At 34.0% G+C, this 14,082-nt stretch overlaps 1 protein-coding gene across 1 annotated transcript in view; it reads right to left on the bottom strand.

Moving 5' to 3' along the window:
• Positions 1-473: 473 nt before the first annotated feature.
• LOC127862466 (ras-related protein Rab-18A-like) overlaps positions 474-14,082 on the bottom strand; it is a 35,552-nt gene continuing 21,943 nt past the window's right edge. Inside the window, exons 6-7 of the mRNA XM_052401622.1 lie at positions 8,220-8,345; positions 474-5,497 (exon numbers count right to left, since the gene is read on the bottom strand). Of these exons, the coding sequence (XP_052257582.1) occupies positions 5,384-5,497; positions 8,220-8,345 (240 nt within the window). The 3' untranslated portion in view covers positions 474-5,383. The remainder of the gene's footprint in view (positions 5,498-8,219; positions 8,346-14,082) is intronic.

The raw sequence follows: 14,082 nt of genomic DNA, 5'->3' as shown, positions 1-14,082 counted from the left end.
GTTGTTTTTTTTCTCTACCGAAAGTTTTTATTCTTTCTTATTTCATAATTTGCCATAATACAAGTTAATTGATTACTCATATCATAACCACTCACTTAACATCTGTGCTTGTTTGTTTTATATGTGACAAACTGCATTAAAAAACTTTCTCATTTAAAATAAAACTCTGTTTAAAAATTATATCGGTATAAAACATTTACACCAGTTAAATTATCTGGAAGTATTAAAATATTTCTGCTGAATAATAAACTACACATATTCTTTCTTAATTTTTTCATTAATTTGTCAGTTTTGGCACTGATTAATCATCAAATATTTTCAGGACTTCTTCCAATCATTATTGCAACCTTTTCATTTTTAAGTTAACCATAAAGAGTCTGCAAGGGATATATCTGCTGCCATGAAAACTATTATTTCTGTGAAGAAACAACAACACAACAAGATATAACAAGATATAAAACAACACACACTACTAAATGTATGACTTTTATTGCATTAACAAATCATTCTCATAAGCATAACATATTCATCACCAATATATGTATAGTTACAAATAAGATGACAAAAATAAATATCATACTTTTGTTGTCTCAGCAACAAACATTACATTATACATACTATTCAAATCGTTATTACAAGTGCCAACATATAGATCTTAGTTTTACAACATCGTTACTTCATATTAAAATGTATCATAACTGTTAAATAGTGCCAACATGTTAAGACTTTACAAACAACATATCATTTATCATTTTCTTTGCGATATTTCCTCAAGAATGTAATCCAAATGAAATGAATGCATTTCTTGCCCTTCTTTTAATCATCAGTTCAAAAATATCTTCTAGATACCTAATACTATTCACACCTTTTCCCCTAATTTTTACATATATAAAACAAATATATTAACTTTTCTCTACTTTTATTACTGAATATTCATTTATTTAACAACCAAATATAATGGCAATTAATTGTTTTATTAACCCATTGCCTTAAAATAGTTATATATTTATATATATATTTTGTCTCATATGGATGTTTTGTGTTTTTTATATGAAATTAAAATGCACACAGGATTCAATATTTTCTTACTTAACATGTACTAACTTACTCTAACAAACATAAATGCTCCTAAGCAGTATTCATTGGCAGCATTCATAAGTACACAGCTAGTAAGTGTAACACGATTTCATGAAATCACAAAAAAGGATAACAATGAACAACACTAAGTATGCTTCATGTCAGCCAGAGCCAAGACTATTTCCTTTAACAACACAGTTGGCTACAAAGCTGTCTAATTCTACTATTTACACCAGTTAAGATCCATATTGACATTAACTACATACTATTTAAAATTAATTTACAATCAAGAGCATTGCAAAGCTTCAAATTAAACATTGATTAAGTTAACATAATTAAGTTAACAAAGAAAGAGCATGTTATCTTTCTATTATTTTATAATTACATCAAGTAATCTCTTGATAAGGGCGTAACTATGCAAATAAAATGGTAAATACATACTGACATTTAATCTATTGTGCATATCAATTACAATGCACAAAAAGTCCATTATGCACAACCTTTCGCTTATTCTGCATACCAAATTTCCAATAAACATAATATTATCCCACTAATGGACATTTTTGCAAGAGGCAGAATGGAACTGTTTTTTCTCTGTTGGGAAATATCCAAAATTAAGCCAGCATTGTCTCAATAGTGAGCTGTGTAAAAGAGCAGTGTTCAGTATTGTACTTGAGAACTTGCTAATTGCAAGGCAGGGCTATAGATCATTACCTGCCATATCTTAGGTGATTTAGTAATGGCAAGTTTAAGACAATAACTTTTCTTTACAGTATCTACAGTAAGATGAAACAAAGCTTTTTATTTAATTAACAAGGGACAAAATTGTCACAAAACCAGGTTTTCAGTTGAAAAAAGTCTGATAAAGGGAGACAATTTAAAATGTGTATTGTTAACCCCCTTGTGTAAAATTGACCATTATTTCAATTAGAAAAAAAAGAGATGTGTTCGTCAGAAACACAATGCCCCCTATTGAGCCCCTTTGAAATAATAAAATTTTTGTTTGTTTTGTTTTGACCTTTGACCTTGAAGGATGACCTTGACCTTGAACTTCCATCATCCAAAATGTGCAGCTTCATGAGAACGCCGCTTTGAAAATGTTTTTATTTTTGGTGACCTTTGACCTTGAAGGATGACCTTGACCTTCCATCACTCAAAATGTGAAGCTTCATGAGATACACATGCATGCCAAATATCAAGTTTCTATCTTCAATAATGCAAAAGTTATGGCCAATGTTAAAGTGTTTCTTTCGGACGGACGAACAGACTGACATACACACAAACTGACATACTGACGGACAGTTCAACTGCTATATGCCACCCTATCGGGGGAATAAAAAGTCTGATAAAGAGAGACAACTCAAAATCAAAATGTGCATTGTTACTGATTGTTCATAGTTACATAGTTGTTTCAAAATCTATTTTTAGTTGTGGCGTCCTTGACCTTGGAGATGTTGACGTAATTCTTTCGCGCGACACACTGTCCAACTAGAGCTTTGTCACAAACGTGACGTATACCCCCACGTGCCGCAATGACACAGACTATTCTGCATTCTGTCTTCACAAAACAAAAGAATCAAATTTATTGCGATTTTTAAGAATTATAATGCCATTATCATTATGGCCATTTCGATCTTTGAACTCTTGAATTCTTTCACATGACATGCCGTCAAAATTTATGGCAATTTTTTTACTTTTGAACTCCAAGTGTGACCTAGACCTTGGAGTTATCGACATAATTCTTTTGCATGACACATCGTCCAATGATTGTGAACAAATGTACCAAATTTTTAAAATCTCACAATAAATGACATAGTTATGGCCCAGACAAGCTCATTTATGGCCATTTTTGACCTTTGAACTCAAAGTGTGACCTTGACCTTGGAGTTATTGACGTAATTCTTTCGCACGACACACCGTCCAATAATGGTGAACAAATGTGCCAAATGATTTTAAAATCTCACAATGAATGACATAGTTATTGCCCAGACAAGCTTATTTATGGCCATTTATTATCTTTGAAAAGTGTGACCTTGACCTTCCAGATATTGATGTAATTCTTTTGCGTGACACACCGTCCCATGATGGTGAACAAATTTGCCAAATGATTTTAAAATCTAACGATGAACGACAAAGTTATGGCCCTGACAAGCTTGTTCCGCCCGCCAGCCCGCCGACATTCGCCAATCTAATAACCAGTTTTTACCTTTAGAAAACCTGGTTAAAAATATAATATATATAGTCTATTATGGTACATTCTAATATTAACAATATTAAACAAAATCTATACAATAGCACACATGTATATGTCTCTCTTTCTCTCTATATATCTATACAATAGCATACATGTATATGCCTCTCTTTCTCTCTATATATCTATACAATAGCACACATGTGTATGCCTCTCTTTCTCTCTATATAATGTATATGCCTCTCTTTCTCTCTCTATATATATTATAAAGAGCGATTAATTTCCTCAATCCTAATCAAGAGCTCTGTAAATTCAGGAAATATATGTGAACATTAAACACGTACAAAATGTATACTAGCAAATGTAAAATTGCCAGTGATTTTACACTAAATAAAACAGATGAATTTGATAACTATTGGTCAGGCTATAAATCATTCTCTTTGAAACTCACTGGAAAAAATATTGGCGAACAAATTAAAACTTGAAATGCAAAATGATTTAATCAGAGAACAACCACTTACAATATTAATGAAAATCAAAATGTGAACATCATAATAAAAAAATTGAAAATTCTAGATTATTATTCAGTAAACAATGGACCTTAAGAAGTCAAAACAATAGCTCTATAACTTCAAGTTCATGTTATACACATCTATTATTGACACACAACTATACCATCCACCTTTTAAAAGTTCTCCACCTAGACAGTGATGGCAGATTGCAGAACCCTGCCTCCCCTAAGTCCCATCCTGCCCCAACCCACCCCATCATCTTTTTACCTGATCACATTATTAGACAGATATTGCATTTGCAGCTTCATTACATTTCCACTAGTTTTATTATTTACAGAAACAATATTTGAAATAAAAATACATGTAATATGAAATAACCATACATATAAATAACACATGCTACATGTACGAGTCGTTCTCTGCGAAAACAGGGCTAATGAATGTGCCAAAAGTGACATCCCAGATAAGTCGATGCAGTCGACACTGGCTAATCAGGGACTACCCTTTCTGCTTAAACAGAATTTTCCCTAAGAAAAGGCTAAGCTGCCTTTAAAAGAAAATACCATACAAGTGCAATTTGTTGTATCAGATTAGCCTGTGTAGACTTCATAGGCTGATCTGAGACCACACATTAAGCACATTAATTTAGCCCTGTTTTCCCTGAACAAGGCTAATATAAACATAACATATGCTACATGTATGTATTGAAAATAAGCCAGAGGGATAATAAGACTAAGAACTCTGAAGTTCTTTTTGACAAAATAGAACCTTGCCTTTTTCAAATCTTAGGTTGAGCACTGAAACAACACTTAAACAACAAGACAATAAAGCGTCCACATATAAATTTAAATTTACTGTTGTGTTATTCAGAGAAGTTTACAATTTAAAAAAAGTAATACAAAGTGTAAACTGTAAAATGGATTCACTAATAGCTTTTGAAATTTTGAGGCATTTCATATACAAACAAAACTTATTTTTTTACTCAACCTATATCTTGAAAGATAATCTGAACTGTTATAATCATAAAGGTCTACCGTACATTGGACTCAGAACAGCCATAAGCATGTAAACTGTACATAACTTTTTTTTCCAAACTGGATTATTATTACCAAGTCTGAAGTCCTTCATTAGACAGAAATTGGTTTAATACACAATCACAGCATATTACATGAAGTGTTTTCAATGCCTTGAATGACCTTAAATGTTGATTCTGTACATATCATTTGATGTGAAATGATGGATGCTTAACTCTTTGTTTTGTACATATCATATACAGTGAAGAATAAAATAATAACCAGTCCAGTAATGTTTGTTCATGCAGAATAATTTCTGTTTAATTTCATCTTTTTTATGTAATATGTATGGGGTTTTTAGGGTCAAAATACTGGTAAACTTGATTTTTCCCCTATCAAATATTTTCTGTGCAGCTTTATATATTTTCAATTCACAAACATTCTCTTTATTACTTCCATTAAAATTTGACTGAAAACCAGCGTAATCAGTTTATTATATCTACCACATATGCAAAGATTCATGCACAATCTTCTTAAGAAGTTTCTCACAACAGCTTGTCCTCAGTTTGGCAAACATCCACTGACACAGATCATCCTATTACGCAATATCCACCACATGCCCCACCCCCTTGAGTTCCGCCTTTATAGAAATCCACACCACCTTTTTTAGTGTCTGTCTCCCATAGGCCAGGTGTTTGTATTATCTGGAACATAACAACAAAAAGTAAACAAGAGGGCCATGATGGCCCTAAATCGCTCACCTGACTAACCGAATACAATCCCAACCCAGTTTTCATCAAGATAAACATTGTGACCAAATTTCATAAAGATTAGATGAAAACTGTGACCTCTATTGTCTACACAAGGTTTTACTATTATTTGACCAAGTGACCTAGTTTTTGACCCCAGGTGACCCAAATACAATCCCAACCCAGATTTCATCAAGATAAACATTCTGATCAAATTTGATAAAGATTGGATGAAAACTGTGACCTCTATTGTCTACACAAGGTTTTTTTATTATTTGACTTAGTGACCTAGTTTTTGACACCAGATGACCCAAATACAATCCCAACCCAGATTTCATCAAGATAAACATTATGACCAAATTTTATAAAGATTGGATGAAAACTGTGACCTCTATTGTCTATACAAGGTTTTTCTATTATTTGACCTAGTGACCTAGTTTTTGACCCCAGATGACCGAAATACAATCCCAACCCAGATTTCATCAAGATAAACATTCTGACCAAATTTCATAAAGATTGGATGAAAACTGCGACCTCTATTGTCTACACAAGGTTTTTCTATTACTTGACCTAGTTTTTGACCTAGTTTTTGACCCCAGATGACCCAAATACAATCCCAACCCAGATTTTATCAAGATAAACATTCTGACCAAATTTCATAAAGATTGGATGAAAACTGTGACCTCAACTGTCTACACAAGGTTTTTCTACTTTTTTACCTTGTTTTTGACCTAGTGACCTAGTTTTTTTACCCCAGGTGACCCAAATACAATCCCAACCCAGATTTCATCAAGATAAACATTCTGACCAAATTTCATAAAGATTGGATGAAAACTGTGACCTCTACTGTCTACACAAGGTTTTTCTATTATTTGACCTAGTTTTTGACTCCAGATGACCCAAATACAATCCCAACCCAGATTTCATCAAGATAAACATTCAGACCAAATTTCATAAAGATTGGATGAAAACTGCGACCTCGATTGTCTACACTAGGTTTTTCTATTATTTGACCTATTATGTGACCTAGTTTTGACCACGTGACCTAGTTTTTGACCCGGGATAACCAAAATACAATCCCAACCCAGATTTTATCAAGATAAACTTTCTTACCAAATTTCATAAAGATTGGATGAAAACTGTGACCTCTATTGTCTACACAAACAAATTGTTGACGGACACACGCACACATATATGGGCGCCGGCCAAAAACAATATACCCCTGATCATTCATAAAAATATTCATAGTACAGACATCACTTAAAATGTGTGTTTATATGATTCCATTATCTCCAGTTTAGTTTTCCAGTATGTTCACATCAGATTAAATCAAAACCATTTATTAATTTTTTTCGCTTTCGCTTACCCTGACAGTTATACATGTAATAAAGTAGAGTTTGACTTTTTTGGCACATGAGCGGGGACAAGGGGGTATTAATGATTTTAGCATCCCTGATTACAAACTGATACAACATTAATTAATACTGCTGTATTATGTATAGAGAATACTAGGTTAGGATTGAATACAGATAAGTATATTAAGCCAGGCTTATAAAACCAAAACCATGAGCCTTTGTTTTGCAAACCAAGCAAAGGAACTTATATATTACATTTACCAAGCAAAATAAACTTATCTGTTTTGTTACATGCACCTGGTATTCTATATAAATAATCCCATTACTGTTTATTCTTTCTGTGGAATTTTTGAAAAAACAAAAACAACAAGGGACAAAATTGTCACAAAACCAGGTTTTCATTGTGAAAAAAAAATCTGATAAAGGGAGAAAACTCAAACTGAACTTTTGAAATGACCAAAAAAAATTAACCCCCTTTGTAAGTTTTTTTTTTTTTTTTTTAATATATTTTTAGTCGTGGCGACCTTGACATTGGAGATATTGACGTGATTCTTTCGTGGGACACACCGTCCAATGATGGTGAACAAATGTGCCAAATGATTTTAAAATCTCACAATGAATGACATAGTTATGGCCAGGACAAGCTCATTTATGGCCATTTTTGACCTTTGAACTCAAAGTGTGACCTTGACCTTGGAGATATCGACGTAATTATTTCGCGCGACACACCGTCCAATGATGGTGAACAAATGTGCCAAATGATTTTAAAATCTGACGATGAACGACATAGTTATGGCTCGGACAAGCTCATTTATGGCCATTTTTGACCTTTGAACTCAAAGTGTGACCTTGACCTTGGAGATATCGACGTAATTATTTCGCGCGACACACCGTCCAATGATGGTGAACAAATGTGCCAAATGATTTTAAAATCTGACAATGAACGACATAGTTATGGCCCGGACAAGCTTATTCCGCCAGCCCGCCAGCCAGCCAGCCCGCCAGCCAGCCAGCCCGCCCGCATTCGCCAATCTAATAACCAGTTTTTTCCTTCGGAAAACCTGGTTAAAATACCCCTGAAAAACAAGAAGACCATCAAAAGTGTCCATGAAAAAAGTTAAATGATGTCTTAATTCTGCTCTGCACATTTTAGCTGTTTTGTAAAAATAAACCTTAATATGAGCCTCCCTCGCAGAAAAAAGGGTTTAATGCCTGTGCGTATTGTCTGCCCAGGCTTATTTGGAACAACTCTTTATTGAAATACATTAAAATCCGTTTTAGTCAGTGCCAACCTAATGATGGATATGCCCCTACATGCTTACTTTTTCCACTAGCTCCTCGAAGGCACACTGCACCCCTTCTTTAGTTTTCGCACTGGCCTCAATGAACAACATCTGGTGCTTCCTAGCAAACTTCAATCCATCCTCTTTACTCACCTCCCGTCTGGCCTGTTGATGGATTGGACAAGGAAAATAATGATTGAGCTTCTCTCTGGGAAAACAAGGGCTACATGCATGTGCGAAAAGTGTTGTCCCAGATTAGCCTGTGCAGTCCACACAGGCTAATCAGGGATGACACATTCAGCCACAACTGAATTTTTGCTATGATGAGGCCTCCTTAAGAAGAAAAATAACATAAAACCGGAAAGTGTCGTCCATGATTAGCCCGTGCGGACTACACAGACTTATCTTTGACACAACTTTCAGCACCTGTATAAAGACCGTTTTCCCCAGATCATGAATCAATTTTACTTAACAAACTAGTCAAATTCCCCAAGTAAAAAGGGAATCAATTTTGAATTAGAAAAAAACAACAGCTATCTATTTTATTGATAATCAGATGAAACCCATCTGACTTAGTGGTACAAGCTAAAAAGTAGGGATGGCATCGAAAACCAATATCGATATTCGAATGTTCGCAAATTCATTCAATTGAATATTCGAATATTCGCATAAAACGGCTGGATTGATTTTACCTTGTTATGTGTTAATTTCCATTGGTTAGTAAGTTATATCCGTTTGCTAAATACGAGGCTGTTTATTAACGTTGCTATCGAATAATTGTATCGCTGACGACTAATACTATGACCGATACTGTGATCAGGCACAAATAGAATGAAAAACATCGTGTCATAGAATTTTATTTTTTAATGATTCCACAGATTTGTAGCAGACCGCGCATATGTAAAACTAAGTTTACACACATTACACGTTGCTGTCTTCTTATCCACAGACCATGTAAAGTATTCCATACTGCAGAAAGGGCTGGTGGCATTTTCAGATTTTAATTATGATTCCTTGATGATTGTTTAATTTATATCATCTGTTACTTTTGAGTAATTCACATATTTAAATGTCTGTTCAAACTGTAATCACAAAAACTTAATTATTTTTTGCCAGTAAATTGAAGCCCTAAATTGGTACCTAATTGACAAACAACAGTTCGGGCCCTTTCTTATAGTAAGTTTATTGCATTGTGCGATTTGAGTAATTCACACATTTTAATGGCTGTACATACTGTGATCACAAAACTTAATTATTATTCGCCAGTCAATTGAAACCGTTAATTGGTACCCCATTGGCAAACAACAGTCGGGGCCTTTCTTAGAGCGTGTATATTGCATTGCGCAATCAACACTGATACGGGCCGCGTTATCAGTTTGACACGAAGAACATCACGTCAAACATGTTACTCCCGGGTGATTTCGGTTGCTTTTTAGTAAGCGGTTCGCAGGTCATTAAATATTGGTGAAATTACATTTGAACAAAAATATGCGAATATTATTTTTATTATTCGAATGCTGACCATTCAATCAAATATTCGAATATTCCAATAATTTTGCCGTCCCTACAAAAAAGGTAGAGTAAGGAATGATTCAAGGGCAATTCCTTAACAGTTCCTATAAATGATTTAGGGATTTCTAAGAAAAGTTATCCGATTGCCCTGTAATATGAGTAGTAAAATTTAAATGTATGGCTTTCAATTGTCTTGGCACACATGTGTTTTTGTTAGCTTTTCCAAGTATGATAAAGTTTTCACCAAATAAGTGACTATTATATAAACATGCACATGCAATCATGCATTTGGACATATTATGCATGTGTCACATATAGTGATGAAAATGAAAAGATTCATTGTAAGTGTCTGACTGATTTCCATAAATATCATCAAGCAACTATAATGACTAGTAAAAAATCATACAATATGTCGCTTTTATTACCTGTAGATCAATATGGCTAAAAGTCAGGTTGAGCATGAGTGGGCTCATGCAAGTAGCAATTATCAAACAATATCCCCAAAGACCAAAGGGCACTTTCAAGAAACACACTTAATTGACTTGATCTGCTTTTAAGATGTTTGAGCAATAAATGTGATTTCCAATCAGGTTATTTTCGGTCTTATGATACCGATGTTATCTTTGCCAAGATAATATTGGAGTTAATGTTCAGACCAATGTTTAAATTACGCAGTCAAGATGGTTTCTGATTGAAGGTTTTTAAATTATACAATAATTCTAAGTCTTGTACACATATTTTTCATCAAGTCATACCAGGGAAACTGCATCACCTTCCTCTGACCAAGTTTCATGAAAATTGAAAATAAATGTGTCCTACAAAGTGTTCCCAAGGCGAATGTTAAAGACAAAAAACAAACAATCAGTGTTTTTTCACTTTGGGGGAAAGGTGGCAGAGATGGGAGATTGTACAGCATAATGGGATTCTTTGGAGATGAGCATTATTAGATATTTTATTTCTTTTTGTGTTACATGTAGGTCAGGTGAAGTCCAAATTGTGCACATAAGGATGACAGGGTATTTGTTGAAAAGAAAATTACTTCAAATAAGGTAAATGCCGGTATTCTACAAAATGTTGGATGTACCATAATAATTATCTGGGCATTGAGATAACTTAAAGAGGGCTAATATTTACCAAGTACATGTACAAAGTGGAAGTGTGCATGTATGCAAGGAAAAGGTAATATGTAGGGGCTGATTATAAAGAATGTTAAATTATCCCTGCAATATTTTCACTATTGTCTAAATTTTGTAATATGTGTGTGGCTTAACTCACTACACAAACTTTTTCAAAGGCTCAATTATATATTGCTATAACAACATTTTCACACCAATATCATTGTAAAAATCATAGCAGTTTAAAGCGTTACTTTGTAGGTACACAGAATGCTTAAGTTTTTAGATGGAAGTATAAGGATAGATTCAAGATACCTGTAAATAACAGACCAAAAGTAACTATTAAAGGAATGTTGCACTTACATTCTGATTCTATTAAAATGGAAGCAGATAGTAAAATAATCATATAGCCAGATGGCTGTGGTCAACTAGAGCTGTATGTAACCATAGAAACAGAAACTTTAAAGCCACAAACCTTATTTTGCATAGTAAATTTAAGTAAAAATAAGAATTATATTTTATCTATGCCAATTAGAATATCTCTGGTGGAAACAAGGCATAAATCCGTATTTTTTTGCGCTTTAAAACTTAAAAAAAATCATGTTTTTCAAACTGGACGTATACGTCAAGAAATCCTACTTTCAGTTTTAAAAAGTGGTACCGTTTGAAAAATAATAAATTACTTGCTACTGTAACTAGGCTATAGATTTAATTTTATCTATGCCAATTAGAATATATCTGGTGGTTACGAGGTAGAAATCCATCTTTTTTGCTATTTAAAACTTAAAAATAATCGCGTTTGTCAAAATGAATGGACTTATACATCTAGAAATCCTACTTGCAGTTTTAAAAGCGGTACTGTTTGAAAAATAATAAATTACTTGCTAACAAGGATATAGATTTATTGACAATTTTGCACACTTTTAAATTGAATCTACATGTATATGTATTGATTAACATATATTTCATTTCAAAGTCAGAGGCAAGGTGTATGGCTTAAGCACATGTGACACATTTACCTAGTTGAAACAGGCAACCACATCTACCTATGTAAGGCTTTGAAACAACATGAAGAATATATAGGCATTGCTCAACACAGATAAGTTAATTCAGTGAGGCTTACAAAACTATGAGCCTTAGAGTGGTCAGGTTTTCTTGCACAAAAATAACAATTATTAATCTATTATATTCAAAACATACCTGGCTCTCAATATATCCCATCATTTTCACATTTTATTTGTTTAATATTGAAAAAAAAAAAAACACTGACAAAGCAAAACAAGAAACCATCTGAGACGGGTGATGCTCCCCAAAGTTTTTTTTGTCACAATATTGCACTATATATTCTGATAAAAGGAAACGTCTTGAGGGGCATAACTTTGGACATAATAATACGATGGATGATTATGCAACTTTAAAATTTCAAAGGGCCATAACTCTCTAAATAAATAATCTAACCAGAACCCACTAATAACATGCGCATCTCCTCAAGGTAGTTAAGCTTCCCATAAAGCTTCATTAAATTCCCGTAATAAGTTGCTGAGAAATAGTTCGGACAAGAATTGCACAGTATGTACAATGGAAAATTTCAAAGGGCCATAACTCTTTGACAAATCATCCGACGAGAACCGGCTAATAATATGCACATCTCCTCTTGGTAGTGAAGATTCCCAGAAAGTTTCATTGAATTCCGGTCATAAGTTGCTGAGAAATAGCCCCAACAAGAATTGCACTATATGTACAGTTAATGGAAAATTTCGAAGGGCCATAACTCTGTGAAAAATCATCCGACCAGAACCGGCAAATAATATGCACATCTCCTCTTGGTAGTGAAGCTTCCCATAAAGTTTAATTGAATTCTGGTCATTAATTGCTGAGAAATAGCCCGGACAAAAATTGTGCACGGACGGATGGACACACCCACGGACAGACGAAGCAGCGACTATATGCTCCCCCCAAAAATTTAGGGGGAGCATAAAAACTCATAACAACAGGAGGAAAATAAACATAATGCTATATGCAATATTTAATGTTTTTACAGCTTACTGGTACCTATATAACCCGTTAGGTTTTTTGTGGTATCTTCAAATGCTTATTTATAATTACTTTGCAACTGAGCTTGCTAAATTTTTGAGTTTTGAAATTTGAGGCAAAAAGAAACTGTCATGACAGGATTCGACATTAACTTTTTTTACAGCAAGACTATCGGACCAGCTTCTCTTAAAATGTACTTGCCCGAATCTGATGTCTACTAGACCATAAATGACACAGCAAAAAAACACAATTGTGTCATGTAACTGTTTAATCAAGATTTATCAGTAAATAATCAGGGAACACCAAAAAGTTATTTTGATGCCTAGAGTAAACAGTTTTTGCTTTTCTTCGTCAAATTCAAGCCATTGGAACTCAATTTTCCATTTAGGATCAAATTTACGTTTTCGTTTTTCTTAATATTTACGTTTCCTGTCAGTTTTACCGTTGGATTCTTCTTTATTAACTGATTTGTCGGACGAAAATCCGACCTTGAACAAAGTCATTCTTTAAATTACATTCTCTTGTCTGCTACGCCAAAATGTTTACATTGACAATACCGATTTTCCATAGAAGTGGTAAAAACATGCTGTAAAGTTTTACGACACTGCAGAAAATCATTAATATTCATGACAACTTGACCAATGAAAACAAGAGGGCCACGATGGCCCTATTTTGCTCACCTGAGAGGACTAGGTTCATTCAATCTTTACCAAATGTCAAACTTGACCTAGATATTGTCCAGACAAACATCCTGGTCAAGTTTCATCATTATTTCATCTGCGAGTCATGATCAATGTGCCTATGAAGTTTCATGATCCTAGACGTAAGCATTCTTGAGTTATCATTAGGAAACCATTTTTCTAAGTTGAGTCACCGTGACCTTGACAGCCATTGTGTGAATACTTTTTTTGGCACTGTGACCTTGACCTTTGACCTAGTGACCTGATAATCAATAGGGGTCATCTGCGAGTCATGTTTAATATACCTATGAAGTTTCATGAACCTAGGCATAAGCGTTCTTGAGTTATCATCCAGAAACCATTTTACTATTTCAGGTAACTGTGACCTTGACCTTTCACCTAGTAACCTGAAAATCAATAGGGGTCATCTGTGAGTCATGATCATTGTACCTATGAAGTTTCATGATACTAGGCATAAGCGTTCTTGAGTTATCCTCAAGAAACCATTTTACTATTTCAGGTCACCGTGACCTTGACCTTTGACCTAGTGACCTGAAAATC

This window comes from Dreissena polymorpha, chromosome 16 (genome assembly GCF_020536995.1).
Source record: "Dreissena polymorpha isolate Duluth1 chromosome 16, UMN_Dpol_1.0, whole genome shotgun sequence".
In the NCBI taxonomy this organism is placed as follows: domain Eukaryota; kingdom Metazoa; phylum Mollusca; class Bivalvia; order Myida; family Dreissenidae; genus Dreissena; species Dreissena polymorpha.
This window is presented reverse-complemented; position numbering and strand designations above follow the sequence as displayed.